General features: G+C 36.1%; 2 protein-coding genes across 2 annotated transcripts in view; one reads left to right on the top strand and one right to left on the bottom strand.

Annotated features, from left to right (window-relative positions):
- The window catches only part of mTerf3 (mitochondrial transcription termination factor 3), a 91,168-nt gene that overhangs the window by 21,572 nt on the left and 45,328 nt on the right, over window positions 1–24,268 (bottom strand). The window lies entirely within an intron of this gene.
- sprt (PDZ domain-containing protein sprite) overlaps window positions 1–24,268 on the top strand; it is a 92,187-nt gene that overhangs the window by 32,065 nt on the left and 35,854 nt on the right. The window contains exons 2-3 of the mRNA XM_074127875.1: window positions 6,200–6,264; window positions 6,344–6,437. Of these exons, the coding sequence (XP_073983976.1) occupies window positions 6,203–6,264; window positions 6,344–6,437 (156 nt within the window). The 5' untranslated portion in view covers window positions 6,200–6,202. The remainder of the gene's footprint in view (window positions 1–6,199; window positions 6,265–6,343; window positions 6,438–24,268) is intronic.

The raw sequence follows: 24,268 nt of genomic DNA, 5'->3' as shown, positions 1-24,268 counted from the left end.
TTTGCGAACCCAGACTCTTATAACCACCAAGTTCCCTGTAAATGCAACTTCTATAGTTAATAATAGAGAATTAATTCTGTCAGCTGGTGAACTCCCACTATTTTGATTTATATTCTGATGAAGTTTCTAATGATAGCGTCTTTTCATCTCGTGGATGCAACTTGAAATTTTAATATCGGACGTTGCTATTTTTATTTTTTTGATTTCCTCTAACAACTGCCGTAAATTTCAATCGATTATTTATCGATTTATTAATCGAAAAAAGTATGTTTCGTTTTGCTTAGATTAAAAGAAAAAAAAAAAAAAGTTTGCACTATAAATCTAAATGTTTATGTACTTATAACAGTACAATAACCTCACGCTAATTATCATATGTTTTTTTATGGTTGGTATTAATGGCGGAGAAAGAGGAACATATCTGATTATTAATTATTTATTTTTTTATAGATTATCTGTACGAGATTTAGACGTCAGTATTGCCGTTCTTTATTTCTTATTTGTTACGTTTTTACGACAATATTTCCCGTTCAGTTAGGAAGAAGAATGTTAAAGTATACAAAGTTTATTTCTTGGCTGCCATGAATATTCATCTCAGGTTAATTATCTTGGCGATCTTTAAAGATATAATTTATGAAAAGATATAAAAAGCCCAGAATTGCCCTTATTTGAATTTCCAAGGGAAACTGTTGCTAATAATAGTACACAGCATAAAAAAGTAAAGTAATTGCCTATTTTTTCAGCCGTACTTTACGTCCAACTACCAATTAGGTGTCGTGGACAGAGCCGACAAGCAAACATACTTTAGTGTAAATTTCTCGTATTAACCATTAAAGGTATAGACCGGGGAATATAGACTAGTACCGCAATACATCTTAGCTTTGCGGGTCTAGCCTCTAACCGCTCGGCTATCGTGGCGACTAGTAAACATACTTTACTGCAAATTTCTCGTATTAACCATTAAAGGTATAGACCGGGGAATATAGACTAGTACCGCAATACATCTTAGCTTTGCGGGTCTAGCCTCTAACCGCTCGGCTATCGTGGCGACTAGTAAACATACTTTACTGCAAATTTCTCGTATTAACCATTAAAGGTATAGACCGGGGAATATAGACTAGTACCGCAATACATCTTAGCTTTGCGGGTCTAGCCTCTAACCGCTCGGCTATCGTGGCACTTTAGTAAACAGAATAAATAAAGACAGGTTAAAACGTGAAAAAAAAAAATCCAAAGACCTTGGAGTCTATAAAGCGAACAAAGCCAATTTTAAATTAAGACATAAAACTACTACATTATTATACTACTAAAATAAAAAGTTTTTTACGTTTATAAATAATATAAATTTGTGCTGGCCAATTTTGACAGTTCTTTCTTTTAAAATCCTAACATATTATCGTAACGAACCAAAAAGGCACTGAATAGTACACCCACGTTTTCTTTTGTAACCATTCTTCTTTTTCTTTAAAGACAAGAATATAGTTTTAAGTAATGGGCAAACCGCGAACATGTAGGCGGTAAAATGTCAAAGTGGCGCTACTTTTTATTGGCGGACAGTTGAACAATTAAATATTTTTACAGGCATAAAAATAATATTCTGCAAGTTCTTTTTTAAACGGCCACGCTAATTTGCATATTTTGAATTATGTAGAGGTAGTGCGGGATTAATGACTGATGCTGTCGTCTTCCTTCTTCTTTTCTTTTCAAGCGAACGGTGAAATGGAACTATTTCTATCTCTCTCATTCTCGGCAACACTAACACTTATAGCCCGAGCACGTATTGCCCAGACGTAATTTATCATTACTTCTTAGAAGAGTAATATTTCCTCTTTGCTTTTATGGCAAATTTTGACTTTTGTCCGGAAGTATCCGGCTTCAGGTTCAAGGAAAATTGATTTTAGAAAATGATCCGTAAAGATGAAAAAAAAACAGCAGGATAAAAATTGAAATTATAGATTAATGAATACAAAGATCTAGAACTTGTACTTTTTTATACAAATGATTTTCTTTATAAAAATGCAGTTTTCGTGTTATCCTCAAGAGCGATTTGACCGTAAAAGAGTCAATTCGTTGCCATTGACCATTTTCGCGAACTGGTTATTGTTAGTAAAGAATTAAATGTGGTTAAGCCCGCAGTGGTGAATAATACAGCTGATTTATTGTATCCTTCACCAGTTTTGGACTTTCATCCATCGTCAGTCCAATATCAGTTTGTGACGTCAACATCTCTACACCAAAGTGAATAATCAAACGATGGCTGTAAAATGGTAGTAAAATGAAAGCGGTGTGACCCATTGTTTCACAATTGATCTCGGTATTTGAACCTTTCTAATATTTGATACGTTCCATAGCTAAATCGATTTATACAGAAATCTGATAACTGTTGCTTAATACATAACTCTAGAAATTGTATCCGATATTGATTTCATATCGACACTTTTTTTGGCCAATACATTGTAATATATGAATAATGCGGGAAATTATAGTCTATAAAGAAAATATCAGCAGAGCTAAAACGTTACAAAATTGTATTGATATGTTCTGTAAGATTGGTTTTCTTTTATTGTTATAAGAGTTGAATATTTTCCTTAGATTCTCGGATTTGGAAGGAAATCTGCGAGTGGAAACATTGAGTATAGCAGTCAGGAAAAGTCGTGAGAGTAGTCACCTTAGACATTTTGGGTGATCTATGGTCTACATAAGATGCTAAGAGATTTTAAGAGAATGACTAAGATCGCAGATCGACCAGGAGATACTATAACTAGTACTTTAGCCGCCACGATAGCCGAGCGGTTAGAGGTTAGACCCGCAAAGCTAAGATGTATTGCTGAACTAGGCTATATTCCCCGGTCTATACCTTTAATGGTTAATATGAGAAATTTATAGTAAAGTATGTTTGCTAGTCGCCACGATAGCCGAGCGGTTAGATGCCAGACCCGCAAAGCTAGGATGTATTGAGGTTCTAGACTATATTCCCCGGTCTATACCTTTAATGGTTAATATGAGAAATTTACAGTAAAGTACGAGGTGTGTTCAAAAAGTAACGGGAATTTTCGTTTTTTGAAAAAATATTTATTTATTCATCTACATTAATATTGTCGCCTTCAAAGTAGTCCCCTTCGCATACAATACACTTGTGCCAGCGCTTTTTCCAATCCTCGAAACACTTCTGAAACTCGATCTTTGTGATAGCTTTCAGCTCTTTCAGCGATTCGCTTTTAATGTCATCTATGCTTGTAAAACGACGGCCTTTTAATGTTCTCTTTATGTTTGGAAATAGAAAAAAGTCACATGGAGCCATGTCTGGCGAATATGGAGGCTGGGGCATCGTTAAAGTTTTGTTTTTGGCCAAAAATTCACGAACAAGCAATGAAGTGTGAGCAGGTGCATTATCATGGTGCAAAATCCATGAATTGTTTTGCCACAAATCCGGGCGTTTTTTTCGGATTGCTTCACGCAAACGGCGTTGAACTTGTAGGTAGTACTCCTTATTGATTGTTTGACCTTGTGGCAAGAATTCATGATGCACTATGCCATTAAAATCGAAGAACACAGTGAGCATAACTTGTCGAGCCTTTTTCGGTCTTGGCGATCCAGAATGCCTCCACTGGGACGATTGAGCCTTAGTTTCAACATCATATCCGTAAACCCATGTTTCGTCACCTGTTATAACACGTTTCAGTAGATCCGCATCGTTGTCGACTTCATTGAGTGACTCTTGAGCAACTTCCATTCTCCGCTGTTTTTGTTCGAAATTCAACAATTTTGGAACAAATTTTGCTGCCACACGTTTCATACCCAAAACATCCGAAAAAATTTCATGGCATGAGCCAATTGATATGGCAACATCATCAGCGACTTCTCTGATTGTGATTCGGCGATCGTTCATAACCATTTCTTTCACTTTTTTCACGTTTTCATCGGTTGTTGATGTGCTTGGACGTCCAGGTCGTTCGTCATCTTCAACGTTTTCGCGGCCATCTTGGAAACGCTTATACCACTCGTAAATCCTTGTTTTACTCATAGCAGACTCACCATATGCCTTTATTAACATTTCACACACTTTATTTCATTTTTTACGCAAAATTTAATATAAATTCTTTGATCCATTTTTTTTAACAAACAAAAATCGCCAAGCTCGAAAAACACGTCTAACCTTAACGGCTGCCACTTAAGAAGTAAACAATGAATATTACTGAAAATTTTATCGTACTTCAGGGGCATGTGTACCAACATAATAAAAAAAAAAATTTTACAATCAGACTCTCCAAACCCGCGAAATTTAAAAATTCCCGTTACTTTTTGAACACACCTCGTATGTTTGCTAGTCACCACGATAGCCGAGCGGTTAGAGGATAGACCCGCACAGCTAAGATGTATTGCGGTACTAGGCTATGTTCCCCGGTCTGTACCTTTAATGGTTAATATGAGAAATTTACAGTAAAGTATGTTTGCTAGTCACCACGATAGCCGAGCGGTTAGAGGATAGACCCGCACAGCTAAGATGTATTGCGGTACTAGGCTATGTTCCCCGGTCTGTACCTTTAATGGTTAATATGAGAAATTTACAGTAAAGTATGTTTGCTAGTCACCACGATAGCCGAGCGGTTAGAGGATAGACCCACCCGCACAGCTAAGATGTATTGCGGTACTAGGCTATATTCCCCTGTCTACACCTTTAATGGTTAATACGAGAAATTTGCAGTACTGTATGTTTGCTAGACGCCTCCGTCCACGACCCCTAATTTGGTAGACGGACGTAAAGGTCAACCTAAAAATATAGGCATTTCTTTACTTAATTTTTTAAATAGTACTTTAGAATAGACCCTAATCGCTACATTATTTATGGTCATACATAAATTTGCTTAAAAGCAAATTGTACAAAAAATAATTACTCTCAATTTTTTTACTGAATTCTTAGCAAAAAGAAGGATCTTAAATGAACATTTATAAAGTAATTTATGAATATTTGAATCAACAAGACGGAGTTCAAAATGTTTATATTTTATTATTTTTTCTAATTTAATAGGTCAATTCTTATAAAAAACGAACGCTTCATAATTTCCATATTTGACTTGACTCCATTCTCGTTGATTTTACGTTGCATAACATATTTATCTGTGCGTGGAAATTACTGTTAAAACAAAGACATTGTATGTACCTAAAATAATTTTTTGTTTTGTTTTGTTATTTGCTTCATTGCAAATACAAATACATTAACGTAGATAACCTCTTAAAGGGTAGTGGATTAGCTACTTGTACAAGGATCTATTGGTATTAACAACACATTTAAAAGCCTATGGTGATGATGTTTGCAACTGTTAGGGTTCAGCTTATCAGTAAACCAATCAGTTTTGTGTGATGTCAACGCATTAGAGCTGGATAAGTGGTAGTTTGATTCAGTCTCTCTCTCTCTCTCTCTCTCTCTCTAATGATGGATGAAAATCCGAAAAAAAATAAGCATAACGGGATGAGATCTCTCTTAAAGACGTTTAAAGAGAATTCGAACTGTACGAATTGTAAGAGAACGACATGTACACTTATGTTGTAAGAGAAATAGCTGAAGAAAGACCTAGATGTTGCAAAAAAGTGGGGCGATAAAGAAGCCCTAAAAGAAATGAATAAGGGGCAACAAACGGCTCTCTACTCTCAGCCAATCCGCGCTGCCAAATTAAATGGATGAAAAAGGGCTAGAAATAGCCGGTCAGAGTTCAGCAATGTCACACGATTGGTAAGCCACGATTCCAAATTTGCTCAGCTCCATGCTTCATATCCAAACACACAAGGGGGTGGTGGTTGTGAATTGCTGATCCCCTAGTTCGAATCCCGAGTATAGCTACTTTTAATTTGAAATTGTGGTTAAGTCCATAGTGCAGGACCAATATCTTTGATTTTATCCCGTCGTAGCACGCATATTTATTGTATCCCTGACCGATTTCAGACCTTCATTCACCATCAGAGGTTCATGAATCAGTTTAGGGGTAGAGATTTCTACTTCAGCTAGGGTTTCGAGTTACACTACTCTCGCTGACTAGTCTCTAATGGTAAATATATCTGGCACCATCACACAGCCTTGTGTATTTAAATAAGGAAAAGTTTCTGTTTGTGTTCTCACCAAATTTATTCTTTAATAAATCGATTTTTACAATCAATTTCTAAAAGTACAGAAATAATTTTTTTTTTTTTCTTTGTCTTTTGGCAGATCATGACTAGAATGGGTTCATCTTCACAGCTGGGAGATGTAAGAAGATATAATAAAGGCATCAGGTAATTTATAGTAATTTTATATATATTTATTTTTTTGAAATTTTAAAGTTTACTAAATTTTCTTTCAAATTTTGTACAGATCTTCCAAGAAGAGTATTTTGTATTCGGACTATTATGAAGAGGAAGACAAGAGGGAGGAAAATAATTTGGCCAATCAACGTTCTATTTCATTGGTTAGTTAATTTTATTTAATCAATTATTAGCCATTGAAGTTTAATGATGCGGTTAGAAGAAAGGAATTTAGATGTTTTGGGAGAAACAAACGTCTTTTATTAGGAGAAAGTGTAACGACAAATTGAGCTTAAACCGGAAGACACATTATTTGAGTTTGATTTCCTTTTAAAATCAAGCACTTTGCCCCTAATTTGGGAGGGAGGTTCCTGAAAGCTACAATTTCAGCTTTTTAGGAAGGGCATTGTCGATAATAAATATATGTACGAGTACACGCTTACAAATAAAGTCGCAGAAATATATAAATTTTATTTGATTTTATGCGGATAAAATCAAAGATATGTTCTAGCTACTGCGGATCTAACCACATTTTCAATTAGTTTAAGGAAAATTCTTGGAGTAATTTATGAAAAACTAGGGAGGGGACAACTGAAAAATAGATTTAGTATGGGATTTAGAGTGAGTCTATTTTGACTAATTCATTTTGTTATAAAAAAAAAAAGCGTCTTCTTGGCGCCCAAAATGAAAATTAAAAATATTTAGACAGATTTCTGCGAATTTCCATTTTTAAAGCTATGCGAAGTTCACAGTGGACGAGAAATGCTAAATTTGAAAAAAATAACTTGTTTGAGCTCAGAGTTGGGGAAAACTTACATTTACACTGTGAAAACACCCACAGTGTGCGGAATTAAAATCACGACAATGATGTATATACAAGTCGTCGAACGCAAAGGCAAAACAACCAAAAGTTTACAACGTCCGTAATAGTCACTGCAAGCGACTTTTTCTGCAATCTCTGGGGGGGTCTTGAGATTACCAGAGCATTCTGTGCTCATTCAAAAATCTTGCACCGCTTCTTCACGTATGCATTGCACCTAGTTAACTAGAGACGCAAGAGCTTTTTACAAGGAAGAAAAGAGCTTTGAACTCTGATCAAACTGAGGTATGAACCTCTATCTAAAAGGTAAAAAACGGGCATTGCACAAGGGTTGACAGCTTCTATTTGTGTGCGTAATTCCCCAATCTCTAATGCGGAGACCAAACATGTACCAACCACTTATCATTTGGCTGACTCCCACCACCTCCCTCCGTATAAAATACTTGGCAGTTCTATTGGTAAGATAAAGGAAACATCCCACCAAATAATATTCTTATTGTATTTTATTAAAATTTCGAGTTTTTTTTTTATAGTTAATGGCAATTTTATATTTTTCACAACGAGTACACCACGTCGTGCGCACTGTAATAGAGATTTGGTTTTACGTGAATACACGTCAAACACGCTTAGCTGGTTATAGATCGCAGATTGAAGAGGAAGTAGTGTAAAAAAGAAGAAGTCCAATTCACTGTGAGCCAAAAAGATCTATTGTGGCTCCCTTAAGATCTATTATGGCTTCCTTAAGAGTCAAAGTTTGTACATTGAATATAATAAGCGTCTATAAATTGTATAATGCGTTCACCTATGGGGTGAACTGGTACAGGAAGTAAAAAGTAGCGCTCATGTGGTGATGATGAACTGGAGTTGCGTACATCACGCACCATGTGTGTTGTGTAAGGGTTGCCGATGTTGAGTGGTAAGGCTGGAACATCCAGAAGTGGCTAAGCCACTTTCCCCTTTTTTTTTGGATTAAAGGGACAAAAAATATAACCGAAGAAAACCTGTCCACAAGGTTAGTCTACGCGTTCACGACGTCACAACTAACAATGCAATCAATCCACTGCAAATGCTTCTTTTTTTAATCTACTTGAAGCTCCTGACTATCATTTTATAATTTTTTTGAAGAAATAAATAATAAAGTTCATTATGATTATGCAAAGATAAAGTTCTCTGAACAGGTGTTTTATTTATTTATTTTTTTAATAAGGTACTCATTGGAATTTCTCTGTGTACCCATATTACGAACATACACACTGCCAGAACTTGAACACTTGTCAAACAAACTACTTAATAAATTGACTCGTCATAAAGTCAAGGTTACGTCAACACATTCATAAAGTTTACTTTTATTTTTTATTAATGGACGTAAATATATAATACACGATCGGATTTTTTGTTTTGTTTTTCCTTTATTCTATTTATTTTTTATGCAATGAAATATTATTAGAAGTTCATTTATTTTATTTATTTATTTAGAGAGAGTTTAATAATAAATAGATAAATTATATCCTGTCAACTATTTATTACAATTTACTATATCTTTGTAAAATTAATACCTAAACAACACTGACAGATTATTGTTTACGTTGTTGTCTTTTTTTATGACTTAAGATTAACTTCCTTACAAGAATTTTTTGCTAAGACTCCCACGCGTTTTGCAATTCCTGAAAGGTTCTAACCTATATAAATATAATATATTTTAACTTAGGAATTTTTAAATGTTTGTAAATGTACTAAAGTTTACCACCTAAATTCACTGTAATAAAATCCTATAGTACTTTGAGGGTAGCGTGGATGCCCTAACAGTAAGGAGAAGCTTCTCTTGTACCCACAAGAGATACTCACTTCCGGTCAAGTGACTTCTTTTAAACTCGGAACTATTGGCCACATATATTTAATACTCAAATAAAATTTTACCCATTGAATAATTTCTAGAAATGATATTTCAGATAAAAAGAGATGTGTTGAAAGGATGGGATGTCCACAGTGACATCAAAATTGCTTGGAGACTAGTGATTAATTTTGTGAGTAAAAAATTAGTGATTAATTAGTGAGTAATTAATTTCTTCCTGTGATTAATTTTGAAAATCATAAGACCATAAGTTTGAAAAATTCAGTCAAAACAAAAAGGGGCGAAGTGTGCTTCACAATCCAAGTTTTTTATTTTTTTATGATTTACGAAAAATCTCGATATTTCAATTTGCTCTAACCGGAGTAACATAGCGATCAAAACACCTCCAAGCGGAAGTACTACTTCGCTTAATGGATTTTCAGTTTTTAGGAATACTTTCGAAAAAAAATTCTAAGACTTCCTCCAAACTTTTTATACAAATTTTGGGCACAAAGAACTTTTATTTTCAAATGAATTAAAAGTAATGCCTATTTTTTTCAGGCTGACTCTACGTCCAACTACCCAATTAGGTGTCGTGGACGGAGGCGACTAGCCATACATACTTTACTGCAAATTTCTCATATTAACTATTAAAGGTATAGACTGGGGAAAATAGCCTAGTACCGCAATACATCTTAGCTTTGCGGGTCTAGCCTCTAACCGCTCGGCTACCGTGGCGACTAGCAAACATACTTTACTGTAAATTTCTCATATTAACCATTAAATGTATAGACCGGGGAATATAGCCTAGTACCGCAATACATCTTAGCTTTGCGGGTCTAGCCTCTAACCGCCCGGCTATCGTGGCGACTAGCAAACATACTTTACTGTAAATTTCTCATATTAACCATTAAATGTATAGACCGGGGAATATAGCCTAGTACCGCAATACATCTTAGCTTTTCGGGGCTAGCTTCTAACCGCTCGGCTATCGTGGCGACTAGCAAACATACTTTACTGCAAAGTTTTCATATTAACCAATAAAGGTATAGACCGGGGAATATAGCCTAGTACCGCAATACATCTTAGCTTTGCGGGTCTAGCCTCTAACCGCCCGGCTATCGTGGCAACTAGCAAACATACTTTACTGCAAATTTCTCATATTAACCATTAAATGTATAGACCGGGGGAATATAGCCTAGTACCGCAATACATCTTAGCTTTGCAGGTTTAAAAAAAATTATTTTAGGCCTTAATTTAAATGAAAAATTTAAAAATACAATATGTACGTTTTAGAATCCCTAGTATTCAAGTTAGAGTAAGTTTGGTTGAATATTTTTCGTTACAGGAATCTATCGCATACATTATATAGTGCTTTGTATATTTTATTTATTTAATGTTGCACTATATTTGTTAAAGTATATTTATTGCACTCACGTATTTATGCAGAATTGGTATTGTAGTTAATAATTTGTTTCAAATAATGTTTAGAACACCTACACATTATATATATGTATATAGATAGATAGAGAGAGTGAGTGAACGGGGGGTGGGGAGAGGAATGAGAAAGAGGGTGGAATAAAAACCTCAAATGCCTACACCCACTTGCTCGCACTAAGTACGTAGATCCACTTAGCATAGCTCTCCTTACGTAGGCACTGATAGAGCTATAATTTACAACTTTATTTAGACAAAGAGCAATCTAAAGACGAGTATAATCTAGAATAGATAATTGAATAGATAATATTTTAACAAGATAGGATAGTGATTAGATTCTTTAATCCTAGAGGAAGATAGATTATCGCAAGTTTCTGCCTCTTTTTTTGGTTTAATAATTTTGAAGTCAAGCTTTCAATTTAGTGACTAGGTCTGCTTCAGGGCTGTGGAACAATGTTTCAGTGCAATGAGCGGCTTCATTTACTTGGAATAAAAAAATTTAAGATAAAAATTTAATGAGGAATTGTTACTTTACGGGATAAATACCAAGAAAATTTCATTTTGGAAACTGGAGTCCGAAAGCGTCCCGTGAGTTACCCGCCATTATTGTTTTACTCCTAAATATATTATAAATTAAATATATTATTAAATTATTCTGATCACATACTTTATTTTAATATTTCATCATCAATTACACGTAGAAGGAATATTAGAATAATGCCTCAAAAAGCAAGAATGTATATGCAGGTACAAAAAAACGTGTTCGACCTTGAATACTAAAAGAGATCTGTCTGTTGTATATTTACTGGACTGCTCCGACGGGCGTAGAGGTACCATTCAGGAATTCGTGCTTAACCTGGCCGAGATTAGATAATTTAAAGTCACACCTGGGCTAGAGAGGAAAAAAAAGAACCCTCAAGACTGAAATGCTCTTTTTTTAACAGATGCTCTCGCTGCGTTAACGACAAGAAACGATGAGAAACTGGTGTGAACAATTACCTGACTTTCTTGTACTGCTATAACCAAAAAGAGTTCTTACAAATTTTTTAAAACAAATCCTATATATTTTGACTTACGTAGTTTGTAAAATGTACAAAAACAAAGAAGTGGTAAACAAGGAAGTAAATGAACTCCTTTCCCGAAAACAGATTCTCCTGGTCAATACTGAAAATCCATTAAGTATTTCCGGTGCTGCAATTTATAGTTCAAACTCGCGAGGTTTTCTTTTGCAAGAGAATTTAACCCTCCTTAAAACGGTAAATAAGTGGTAGGACCATATTTTACGAGGTGTGGCTATTAAATAACGAGACTGATGCTGCTACAGAAGAACTAGCATGCGCCAAAATCCTAACGGCCTACAGCTGTGCAGCGTAAAGCCTTCTCTTTCGATTGCAGCGTCTCAAGTGTTTGTAGAGAAATCTGTCTGACCGGAACCTGACGTGTTTGTGTAAGAGATATTAGTTTCGTTTTGTCGTGAAAACATGATACTACACATGTAGTAGAGCAACGAATTGTCGTGAAATTTCACATGAAATTGGTAAAACCGCTACTGAAACTTATCTTTTATTAAAAGAAGTTTATGGCGATGAATGTTGTATCACAAGTGCGCAAGTTTTCTGAGTGGTTCAAGCGTTTCCAAAGATGGCCGAGAAGACGTCAGAGATGATGACCGCCCAGGTAGCCCTTCCACGTCCAAAACGGACGTGAAAATATCGATTATAATTAATCAACATTACTACCGTGGAGGTGCTTGCTCAACTCCGTGAAAGGGTAAGGAAAAAAACGACCCGATTTGTGGAAGTACAAGTCACTGGGTTCTCCTCCACGCGCCGGCTCACACTGCATTGTCTGTCCAAGACGACGTTTCTGGCCAAGTACAACATCCAAGTTTTAGGGCCATCCGCCTTTTTCGCCTGACCTGGCCCCATGTGACTTTTGTCTGTTACCCCAAAGTCAAATCTGCATTAAAAGGAACACGATTTCAGCAGTCCGTTGAAGCTGTGAAAGAAAAAGCGGTACGCGTCATGCAGGAGCTCACAGAAAAATACTTCCAGCACTGTTTCGGAACAATGGTAAATTCGCATGGAGCGTTGTAGGGATAGGGGAGGGGTGTATATTGAAGGTGATAATAACTAAATATGTTTAAATTTAAAATAAAATGTTTAACGGCAATAGTCTCGTTATTTAATAGCCACACCTCATATACTTAAAAGGAACTTTATATTGGAGATACCAACCCTCGGAAAATCTGTTATTCAAATAAATGAAAATGTTTTCAAATAAAAGATCAAATAGATCTGCATGTGTTCAATGCTAAAAGAAAAGCGTTAAAGTTATTTTTGAGAAAATCGCCAAAAAAAAAACCTGGAAAATAGAATCTGTAAGCAGAACTTCCGTTTTCAAATTTTATACTTCACTTACTTCTTTCGATGATTTAAAAATAAATAAGTAAAAAACGCGTCAGAAATTGGCCATAAACTTACTTCCGTCATATTATTTTCAATCTAATTTCAAAGAAAAAAGGTTTTCATAGAAAAATTACCAAATTTGAAAATGGTGAGTTAATGATGATGGCCGCAAAGAAGAGAGAGAGAAAGGCGGAAGTTGAACAATATTATTTCAATTTGAGCAGAAGGAGTAGAAGTAGAAGAAGACGCGGTGATATCTTTTTATATGTTTCTCATAATTGTGATATTTCTAATAATTAACTTCTATTTTTAATGGACCAATTATAAGTAGAAAGTTTGTATTTTTACTGTTCCCTATTATTCCCACTATCCTACCAATTTTTAAGAGGAAATAGTAGAATATTTTTTTTGAGGAAACGTGTCTATATTTTTTTAATAAGGACTTCACTTTCTCCCTGAGTTTCTATTGGTAAAGAGATTCGATGTCAAAAATGATCTATCATCATCTTGAGTGAGAGATGCTGCATGACAGTTCTATATACGACTGTCTTTTGGGATTCGCAAGGAATAATCCTCATCGACTATCTGGAAAAGGGTAAAACTATTACAGGTGCATATCATTCATCGTTATTGGACCGTTTAAAAACCGAGCTGCAAGAAAAACGCCCACGATTGGCCCACAAAAAAGTCCTTTTCCATCACGACAACGCACCAGCTCACACCTCAGCAGTTGTGGTCGCAAAATTAATGGAAATAGGGTTCCAACTTGTTTCACATCCCCCCCTATTCTCCAGACTTGGACTACTATTTGTTCCCCAATATGAAGAAATGGCTGGCGGGAAAAAGATTTTATTCAAACGAGGAGGTGATTTGCAGAAACGAATGGCTATTTTTCAGACTTGGACAAATCCTATTATTCGGAAGGGATCAACAAACTAGAGCAGCCTTGGACGAAGTGTATAAGCCTAAAAGGAGACTATGTTGAAAAATAAAAAAGGTTTACCCCAAAAAATTAAGTAGTTTTTATTTTTGCACGGACTTTTCAAACGACCCTCGTACTTAAAACTTTAAAAATTATTACATCTGATTCCTTAACACTTCACAAAGAAATCCGCTCTTTCAGCAGAAGTACCCTCGAATCAGAATTTTAGAGGAGCAAATGTTAGTCCAGTCCTAAAAGTTGTAGATTTGTGTGTTTGTAATCAAATCAACAAAGTTTTTAAACACGATCATTTTGGTTAAAAGCTGTGAAAAGCGGGGGGAAAACCTCGTTCAATAAAGCGGGTACTTCCGGTTGTGGAATTTTCATATAAACTTGGAATTTTCCGAAAGGGAAGGGGGCTTAAATAGAATTTTCTTGGCAATTTTAATAGAGCTTCAATTTATGTAGCAGTTTTCAACTGTTTGCATTTTCTTTTATTTCCATTCTGTAGCTCGTAACTGATACTTTAATTTAAATTTATTAATTTATTATAGTAGTGCGCATTACCTGGGATGTTTACAACAATTTATTCACGTCAAGGTCGCAAGTTATGTTTACTCAAGCCTTAAACTTTTGTTTTTAGTTTCTGAAATTCTCTCGTGAGAAAGTGTTGCGTCTTTAATTTAAACTTAAAAAAAATAAATAAATAAAAAAGACACGGTTTATCCATTTAAGACGTCATTTCCGCCTTGATTTTATTCAAAGACTTGGTTAATATAAAGCTTAAGTGACTGTATTGTCAATCTTAATTAGTTTTTAAGAATGTTATGCAATAACTGTCGCGTATTTTTTGACGTGAATACGTCTTTAAATTTGAATCATATGGTGGCAATCCAAAAAAATCTAATGATAACAAAATCGGGGGATACAGTTTGGCATTATAGTTTCGAATCTATTGTCTACATCCAAAATTAAATTAGGCCACTGGATAGTTAAAGGATCAAAGAATTCATTACGATAAGCGAGGACTGTGACACATCGCGCGCGGTGGAGGGGGAAGCGCCGCCATTTTGAGATCATTTTGCTGCGATTCGAGATTTGTAATGAGTATAACTTTTGACTCGGAGAAGGTACGATGTTCGTTTGAGTTTTAATCGTCAGCTGTCGTCACAATTTATCGATTGTATATAAAACATTAGTATAAAATAGTGTGACAGTGAATAAAATAAAGGTGTTAGAATGAATAAAAATATTATAAAAAATATATAATGTCGGCCTATACGCGTCGAAAAGCCAAAACGAAATACAGAGATCGTATACGGTTGTATCGAATGGTAATAATAATAAAACACCATATGACCGAGTCAAGCTGTGCCGGGAACGTAAAAGAATGAATGCGTCCGATCGGATCAACGACAGTGTCAGTACATCTGCAGCTGCAGGCGGTTGAAATTATGGCAAGTGGATGATGAAATCGCTTCTAAATACATCGACAACGGACTGTATAGGCATAGATTGTGTTCGATCGTCGATTTGTTTCCTTCATTTCATCCTAAATACATAAATAAAAATATTTTATATAAAAAATATTACCCCTTTACGTAAACGTATTCACGTACAACACACGGCCGTGTCCATGACACAGCCACACGTTAATTTTTTTTTTTTTTTTTTTTTAAAGGAAAGTATTAAGATGGCGTCAAATTTTTGGATATCACGTATTGCACCGGAAGTATCTATTTTGAGGTCCCCCCCCCCTCCCTGAGAGTAAGAAAAAAAAATATTTGCATAATTTGGGTATTGCATTGAACGACGGAAAGTTAGTGACCTAAGTCTTTGAATCGGAAGTAAATTTAATGGTAAAATTGTCTCCAATGGTTCTAAACGAATTTAAAATTTAAGTCGATCTTTTTGTTTTAAAAAAGCAAATTTCTCAATTTTGGGCAACCTGGGGGGGGGGGACGTGTTCATACGTGATTTTTAATTGTATCACATATCTTGGAATTGTTCAAAAATGTATTTTACTTAGAATCAATTATAATACTTAAATTGTAATGACTGTTCTTGAATCGAGAAAATAAAATTTAAAAAAACGGAACAATTCAAGATATTAATATGCGTAATTAGAATAAACAATCCGAGAGTGTTGGAATGTGAATGAGCTAGCAATAAATATCAAATTAAATAATCGATCTAATCATTCGATATTACATCATTGCCAACCTGCTCACGTTTCAGAAAAAAAAAAAACAATCTCCGCATTGCAGACTTGATTAAATTACATCTCAAGAGGTAATATATCATTTTTCTAATTTTAATTTCATCTCGTGTATTCCCCACCTTGGTGCGCTCTAATGAGCTCCCTAACACCAACGTAATAGACGTTCTTGCCAGTGAATTAAAAAAAAAAAAATGGGATACCTATCCCTTCTTCCCATAATTACCACTTTCCCATTACTGTTCGTAAAAAAAAAAAAAAAAATGGGATGGACTTATGATTATATTTAAATGTTTGGATACGGAGAATTTAATACGTAGATATCATTGGCTTAAGTAGAAGGTAAGAATGGTTTTATATAATAGGCTGTAAAGTAAAAGGATCTGCAGAACTGGTCCTGAACTGAGCAATAGGTAGACATAATACTCTGCAGATTAGCCTGGTACAAGGTTTTGCTTGATTGTGGAAGAATCACCTGCTATACATTCTCTCTTAGGGTACGTTCACAACGGAGCTGTGAGTATAGATGATAGCAGAGATGATAACTGATAGAGTAGAATATAATCGCTGTAGTAGTGTGCACAAAGGAGCTGTGATACATGCAACATGTCCGAGTAGTGAAGAAGTAACAAAATGGTATATTTTAAAGAAAAAACGCTTTAGAAAATATCATGTACATCCCATAAATGAAAAACGAAGTACTTTGGGTGAATTTCACCATTTATAGAAGGAACTTACGAAATTATCCGGATCGTTTTATTGAATATGTGAGGATGGGTCCACCCACATTCGACTAAATTTTAGAAAAAATAAGGTCAAAATTAAGAAAACGTTGGAAAAATTGTTGAAACCATAGAAGAAAAACTACTGATTCCTCTTAGGTAAGTAATGGTTTTATTGAGAAAAAGCAAATAAATACACATGAAAATAAATGTAAGCACGATTTAAAAAACAAAATATTGTTTAAAAGTAAATAATAAAATAATAACAAAAAATAATGCCGGTTTTCACCAAATGTCTTGAAAAACAGTGGTATTTTGAACAGCAGTCAAATTTGAAACTCATTTTAAAGTCCCGATACTGGAGTTCAGCTAGCAGAAAAATGAAATATTTAATTCTATCATGTATGCTCTTTTATAGTGATGCATCAGCATCACTCCTATCATCTATGCACACAGCTCCGTTGTGAACGTACCCTAAGACTTGGAAGAGAATTTCCAGAAGAGGAAGTAAGTCAAAACGGCCTAGTTAGGTTTTATCCTGATCACGTCACCTGAATGCTCACCAAAAACGCCAACCAGAGCAGGCTACCCAAGCTACAAGCGCCTCCACGTAAATCAACGCACAATCGAGATCACATCAATTGGAGAGTTTCCTTTGTGGCTCGTGGGGCCCCCCACGGATAAAAGAACTATCTAATCTGCTTGGAGAAATTGGAGAAAAGTGGGCGCTATCGAGAGTAAAGATCGATGTGACCCTACACCGGAAGATGAAATTAAGAAGATTATGATTTCTCCTAGTTACGCACTTAAATCGTTCTTTTTTTTAAAAACGACTTCCTGTTTTTGACAGTATTGTGTTTTAAGCGAAAAATATTCTAATTAAGAAATAATTATAATAATTATGAGTAATTATTATATTCGCGGAGAATTTTTTTTTTATTATTAATAATAACATTAAAAACTTTCACAATCTTTCCTCCTCCAACGGCCACCACTCTTACGAACTCTAGTCTGTTATACATCCTATAAAGTCTCAGTTATACATTAAAATCAGTGACGACAACTTGTGTTTAAAAAAAACAGAAAATTATCGTATTTTCCAACAGTTTGATCTTGCTTTTCTTTTTCTATTTTCTTTTTTGGTTAATTAATTTTTAGTTTTTCTTTTTAAATTTATTTTAATAATGGAGTGTTATTCTCAGTGAGGTGAGATTTGAAATTAATTTTTTTTCTTTTTGTCTTGTCTTTGCACCTCAAAAAAAAGAACCTAAATAAGCACAAAAAGGAGCTTTTTTTAAAAAAGAAAAAAGAACTTTAAAAGAGTAAAGCATCATGCTTCCACAATTGGTCACCAAAGTGCACTGCATGCTTACGCGTATATGTGCTTTGGAAGTGAAGGTACTTAATTTTTGTTATTGCATTTTTTTTTAAAACCATTATAAAGAAATTTTATAAGAAAACAATTTACTACAATTTAATGAAACTATAGATGAATTTGGGATGGATGGACTTCCTTAATTAAGTAATTAATTTAAGTATTTACGATAGCAGTTTAGTAGTAAGTTGTTTGGAAGGATTAGCTAACAGATAAATCTTAAAGCTAAGTAAAGTTGATGAGCTCGAATTTGCCTGTGGGTTCGCTAAGCTCAAAACAGTTGCACATGACAACCACTGTAAGCCTCTCAGTGTATTGTAAGATTGTTTATAAGGTGGTTAGTATTCAGTTTTTATCGTTAGGCAGGGCTAAAAAAAAAAATTGGGAAAATTCGGACTAATCTTTGGAGCACCAAGATCTTTGAAGAATCTTTGCTGGTCAGCTTTCCCCCCTGGATTCATGGAGCGATAAAAGTGGGTAGTTCTCTTTATGTAAGAACTTATCAGAGAAATGACACGTTCAAAGAAACTTTATTGGGCTCGATACCGATGTTAGTAGGGGGGGTCTTACGATTTTTCTTATAGAACCGCATCTGTATTCCAGGTGGCACAAGTTTTTCTAAATCTTAGATGATCTATTGTTTTTGCCTAAAAAAAAAGATAACCTAGTATTAAGTAACAGGTTCTAGAGAGTGAATATTGTGGTCTACAGTTTGCCTGCGGATTGACTAACTCCAAAGTCAGTAGGGTTAACGGGAAGGAATTCACCTGAAGAGATGTCCCACTTCTCTCTTAAGGTGGGACAAAGATTTACGATGTCGCTAGGACAGGATTAATGGAGTAGCTGCCCCATTCTTTGCCCCGATTGTTCCATCAACTTCATTTCTCCCCCCTGATCGCCCCAACACCTATCCAAGTGTAACCTTCCCCACATAGGTAAAGCTGTGTAATATTGGGGCGATGATTGACGGCTAGCCAACCGCAGTCTTTTAGTTATCCCAAGTTCTCACCATTCTTCTTTTTATTTTGTTGACGTAATAGGAAGTTTAAAGAAAAGTGAAGGTAAATTACATCATAATTATGACGATTTCTATTGTTTTCTTAGTTTTTACTTCAGATGTAAAACTAACCACATCATATTTCTCATTTTTCATAATTAAGAAAGCATTTGAAGCCACCATGAGTTTGTGAACAAAAATATCTGAAAAATTAGAAAATCCCAGAAACTTTTCACTTGCGCCCAGTCTGAAACTTTGTGATCAAATCCCACTACCGGAAGTACCATTTTCGAGGATAAATTTTCCACTTTTTCTAAGATTTTTTTTTGTTTTCGGGAAACTGTCCACTAAACTTCGTATATAATTTTCATCATACACCTAAGAAAAGTAACTTTTGTATAAATAATTATTACTCGGAAAAATTCTTTAGGGCATTTAGAGACCGGATGTAGGGTTCCTATTGTTGTAAGTTGCATTAATTTACCATCTATTTAATGTTACTGAGAAATTCAGCCAAGCTGCAGCTGTAGGCCCTACGACAACTGGCTGGACACAATAAAGTTCGGCTGGAATGGGTGCCCGGGTCATGTGGGGGGGGGATCAAGGGGAATGAAATAGCCGATCTGCTGGCCAGGAACAGAGATAAGACTTCTTTCATTGGCCCAGAACCTGTCCTATAGAGATTACCAAGGGTGCAGTTCGAGTGCGGCTCTCAGAGACTGGAACTGGTGAGATGAGAGCAAACACCCAGTAAGAGTATAATGCCTTGGCTGTGAAAACAAGGAACCGAAGAGACTCCGTGCTTGTTCGGAAATCAGATTACTCTGGATCACAAGCCTATTCACAGGGCATGGTAGGTTCATGAAGCTTCTGTACTAGGTGGGGCTTGCTAGCTTGGAACCGTAGTGCAGATTGTGAAAAGGAAGAGGAGGAAACGGCCTCTCACTTGCTGTTCGATTTACACAGCAAGACTATGATAGCCTTGGCTGTATAAACAAAGAACCGCAGAGACTCTGAGCTTGAACAGAAACCAAGATTACTCTGATCACACGAGGCATGGTAGGTTCAGGAAGCAGTTCTGTACAAGGTGGGGGCTTATTAGTTGGGAACAGGTTGTGTCAGGAAGAGGAGGAAATGGCCTCTCATCTGTTCTAGTGGTTGCACTATGAAATCCTTCGGCTGTTTGAGTCCAAAGGAGATTGTAGCGCCAAAAGAACTGGTAGGGAAAGTCCTCTACCTCTTTAGTAGGGGAGGTTTCATATACTAGATCCAAAAAGGGAAGGGCAAAATAAGTCTCTTGTGGCTGCGGTGCCCTAGGGCATAGGTCCCATCCCTTTTCTAATCTATCTCCTGAGTAATGTTTTAAAATTCGTATTCGTCAAGGATTTTTTTAAAATTTTTAATTTAGGTTCAGGAGAACACTTTCTTCAGAAGTATATTAAATAATCCTTCTCAAGAATCAATAACGTAATCAAATATTATGGAAAAGAGTAATGTTACCATAACGAACACTAAACTCCTTTGATTTGTTTTGAAGTATTCAGTTTCAGTCTAATTACTCATATTACAAAGCCAAATGTAACTGAACTTACTTTTTACACGCTAACTTAAAGGAAATTTACATAATTATGCTATTTATTCCTGTAATAATATTTGTCTTTCCTTTTTCTTTTTTTCAAATTAACTTTACGTAATCCAAATTTTATAATTTAAAATTTTGATTGGCTACTGTATGAAAAATCAGCTGGGTTTTATTATATGATAACGAACGTGTGAGGTACCAACGTTTTGGTGGTTATACTCGATTAAATCATTAACGATACTCACTTATTAATATTATATAGAGAAATTATTTTTTTTTTTTAACAGCGAAAAAAGGAAAAAGCTATATACACCAGTAGGTATAATTAGATACAACGGTAATCTCTAATTGGTTAATTCTATCTACCAATAAAATTGGGCAATAACCTGCTAACAACCAATAGTATTTTGAGAAGGAAGCTTATCATTTTGTATTATTATTTATTTAACGTTGTTAGATGTGACGTAACAGTGAGAATGATGGAATGATTATGACATTATAACAATATAACGTGTACGTATGTTTGTTAATTATTATTGAACAATTTCTGTGTGTTTTCTGATGGTCATTGTAATAATGGAGCCGGAAATCTTGCTATTAATTCCGGCGTGCTACGTGTCTATTTTGTATGTATGTTCGCAAAAGGAAGAAAAACTTTCACAATATCAATTCAAAATATTTATGTATTCAAGGATAACTTCTAATATTTTTTATGCGTGTATTGTATTTTGTAAGCACTTCTTATCAAAAAGTAATAAATAATTATTAAAAAAAATAATCCCACTATCAATTGACATTAATATTTATATAAGGGCACCAATGAACTCAGATGTAGGTGCGCCTTAATTGGGGAAAGACTCACACGACTTCCTCGAAGTTTTAGACCTTTTTTTTCGACTCATAATTTTAAAATATACCTAATAAGTATCCCTCTTAAAACGATGAATTTGAATATTGGTTCTTACCCTTGGACGGACGAATTTTCTTATTAAAAAAAAGTATAATTTATTTTGTAATTTACAATCTGTATGTACATTGTATACAATAAGTAAATATGAAGACTATGATGAACTGGTGCGGGAGGAGAGAAGCTACCCAGCGGTAGCACTCTCTATAGGAGAGAGGAGAATGTGAGGAGGAGAATACGAGGAGGAGAGTATGATGAACTGGTGCGGGAGGAGAGCAGGAGGAGAGAAGCTACCCAGCGGTAGCACTCTCTATAGGAGAGAGGAGAATGTGAGGAGGAGAATACGAGGAGGAGAGTATGATGAACTGTTGCGGGAGGAGAGCAGGAGAAGAGAAGCTACCCAGCGGTAGCACTCTCTATAGGAGAGAGGAGAATGTGAGGAGGAGAATACGAGGAGGAGAGTATGATGAACTGGTGGGGGAGGAGAGCAGGAGGAGAGAAGCTACCCAGCGGTAGCACTCTCTATAGGAGAGAGGAGAATGTGAGGAGGAGAATACGAGGAGGAGAGTATGATGAACTGGTGCGGGAGGAGAGCAGGAGGAGAGAAGCTACCTAGCGGTAGCACTCTCTATAGGAGAGAGGAGAATGTGAGGAGGAGAATACGAGGAGGAGAGTATGATGAACTGGTGCGGGAGGAGAGCAGGAGGAGAGAAGCTACCCAGCGGTAGCACTCTCTATAGGAGAGAGGAGAATGTGAGGAGGAGAATACGAGGAGGAGAGTATGATGAACTGGTGCGGGAGGAGAGCAGGAGGAGAGAAGCTACCCAGCGGTAGCACTCTCTATAGGAGAGAGGAGAATGTGAGGAGGAGAATACGAGGAGGAGAGTATGATGAACTGGTGCGGGAGGAGAGCAGGAGGAGAGAAGCTACCCAGCGGTAGCACTCTCTATAGGAGAGAGGAGAATGTGAGGAGGAGAATACGAGGAGGAGAGTATGATGAACTGGTGCGGGAGGAGAGCAGGAGGAGAGAAGCTACCCAGCGGTAGCACTCTCTATAGGAGAGAGGAGAATGTGAGGAGGAGAGTATGAAGAACTGGTGCGGGAGGAGAGCAGGAGGAGAGAAGCTACCCAGCGGTAGCACTCTCTATAGGAGAGAGGAGAATGTGAGGAGAATATGAGGAGGAGAATAAGAAGAGGAGAGAGGAGAGATAGGAGAATAATGGCGTTTAGGTCTTCAGCCTACAAAGAAGTCGCGGGGCCACTGGCGATTCAGTCGGCGAGGAGTATTGTTAAGGCTGTCAGAGGAAGCGAGGATTAGAGCTAGTCGAGAGAGCAGTATGGAATTTTTGGTATTTAGTCTTGGCGAGTTGGTCAATGAAGGGGAATGTTGAGGTCGTTGTGAAGAGTAAGAGGTTAGTCACCGTAGAAAGAAGCGTCAGCTATCTGTCGGCAGTAGTTTTGACAGAAATGTCCTGTACTGTCCGTACGTTTTGTAAGTTTGGCTGAACCCCACAGCTGTAGACCTGTAAGTCCATATAGGTTTGAGAATAGTACTGTATATCAAGCGTTTCAGTTCAATAAGTAATTTGGAGCGTGGTCCTCTCCTCTTTGCGTAGATTGCAATGAGGAGGAGGATTTCAAACATGTAATAAAGATATGTCCACGTTATGTGGTAGAAAGGAAACGAATGTTTGACGATATATACAGGTATTTAGATGCACCATTTCGCTACGAAGACATTATATTCTCCACCAACATTTATGTGCTTAAGTCGATAGCAGTGAAATATGAATGTATTTAAAAGCTATAGCCGAATTAGAATGAATGGAAGAAAATGCTTAGAGAAGGATTACGTGATTTTAATTTTGGTTACGCTATAAGGATGGCAGGAGCACAGAGCGCTGCTCCATCCATTAGCAGTAGTTTATGTAAATAGCAGTATATAGTAGAATGATGAATGTGTGAAGCGAATGTATTTGTAGGTAAGAATGGAGAGTGAGTGATATTCTAGTGATAAGCACCTAGACGATGCTGGCTGTATGGCGGAAGCCAATGCCAAAAAGAAAAAGAGAGAGAGAAAAAAAAAAATTTGGAGCGTCGTCCAAGTAGTCCTATAAAGCAGTTTCGCGCGTTTTGTCATTTCTTGTCTTTTAAGTCTAGTGTTGTGTGGGGTTCCACGTGAGTCTTTTTTCTATGTAGAGCCCAAGATAGCGCACCAGATCTCTGTACAAGGAAGAGGATTGCTGTTGAAGTGGACAGGAGCTGGAGAGTAAACGTGGCATTTCTGTGGGTTTCATTTTAATTCGCCACTTCTTTGCCCCAGGATTCTATTTTATGTAAGTGTTTCTGTAACTTGTATGAAGCTGATGTAGGATGATACCTAAAATTAAGAAGATTATGCCCACTTAATAATCTTCTTTTCCATATTGTTAACGTAAGGGAACTCGGAAAAATTTGGAAAAACGGTTGTTAAAACTGTTTCCGGTAGGTATAAGGGTTGATCGTCAAAAAAGTGCACGAAAAAGCGCAACGTTGAAAAACACCCAACTTTGACAATTTTTTTTCTCTTTTTCTATAGAAGATAAAATTCTCAAATTTTCTTTATAATATAGGGAAAACCCTCCTTTAGAACTGTAATTTTTTTCAACAACCCAGATCTAATAGATTTCCTCTAGCAGTAAGTAAATGAAAATTGTAGGTCATGTTCAGCCTATGATTCTGCCATTCTCTACTTGTTAGTTAGTACTTAAATAAAGGTAGATACTTCACAAAGTTC

Source organism: Rhodnius prolixus, unplaced genomic scaffold, assembly GCF_049639745.1.
Source record: "Rhodnius prolixus isolate KJV_2025 unplaced genomic scaffold, Rpr scaffold_9, whole genome shotgun sequence".
NCBI lineage: Eukaryota > Metazoa > Arthropoda > Insecta > Hemiptera > Reduviidae > Rhodnius > Rhodnius prolixus.
Note: the sequence above shows the minus strand (reverse complement) of the source record. Positions and strands in the feature narration are given on the sequence as shown.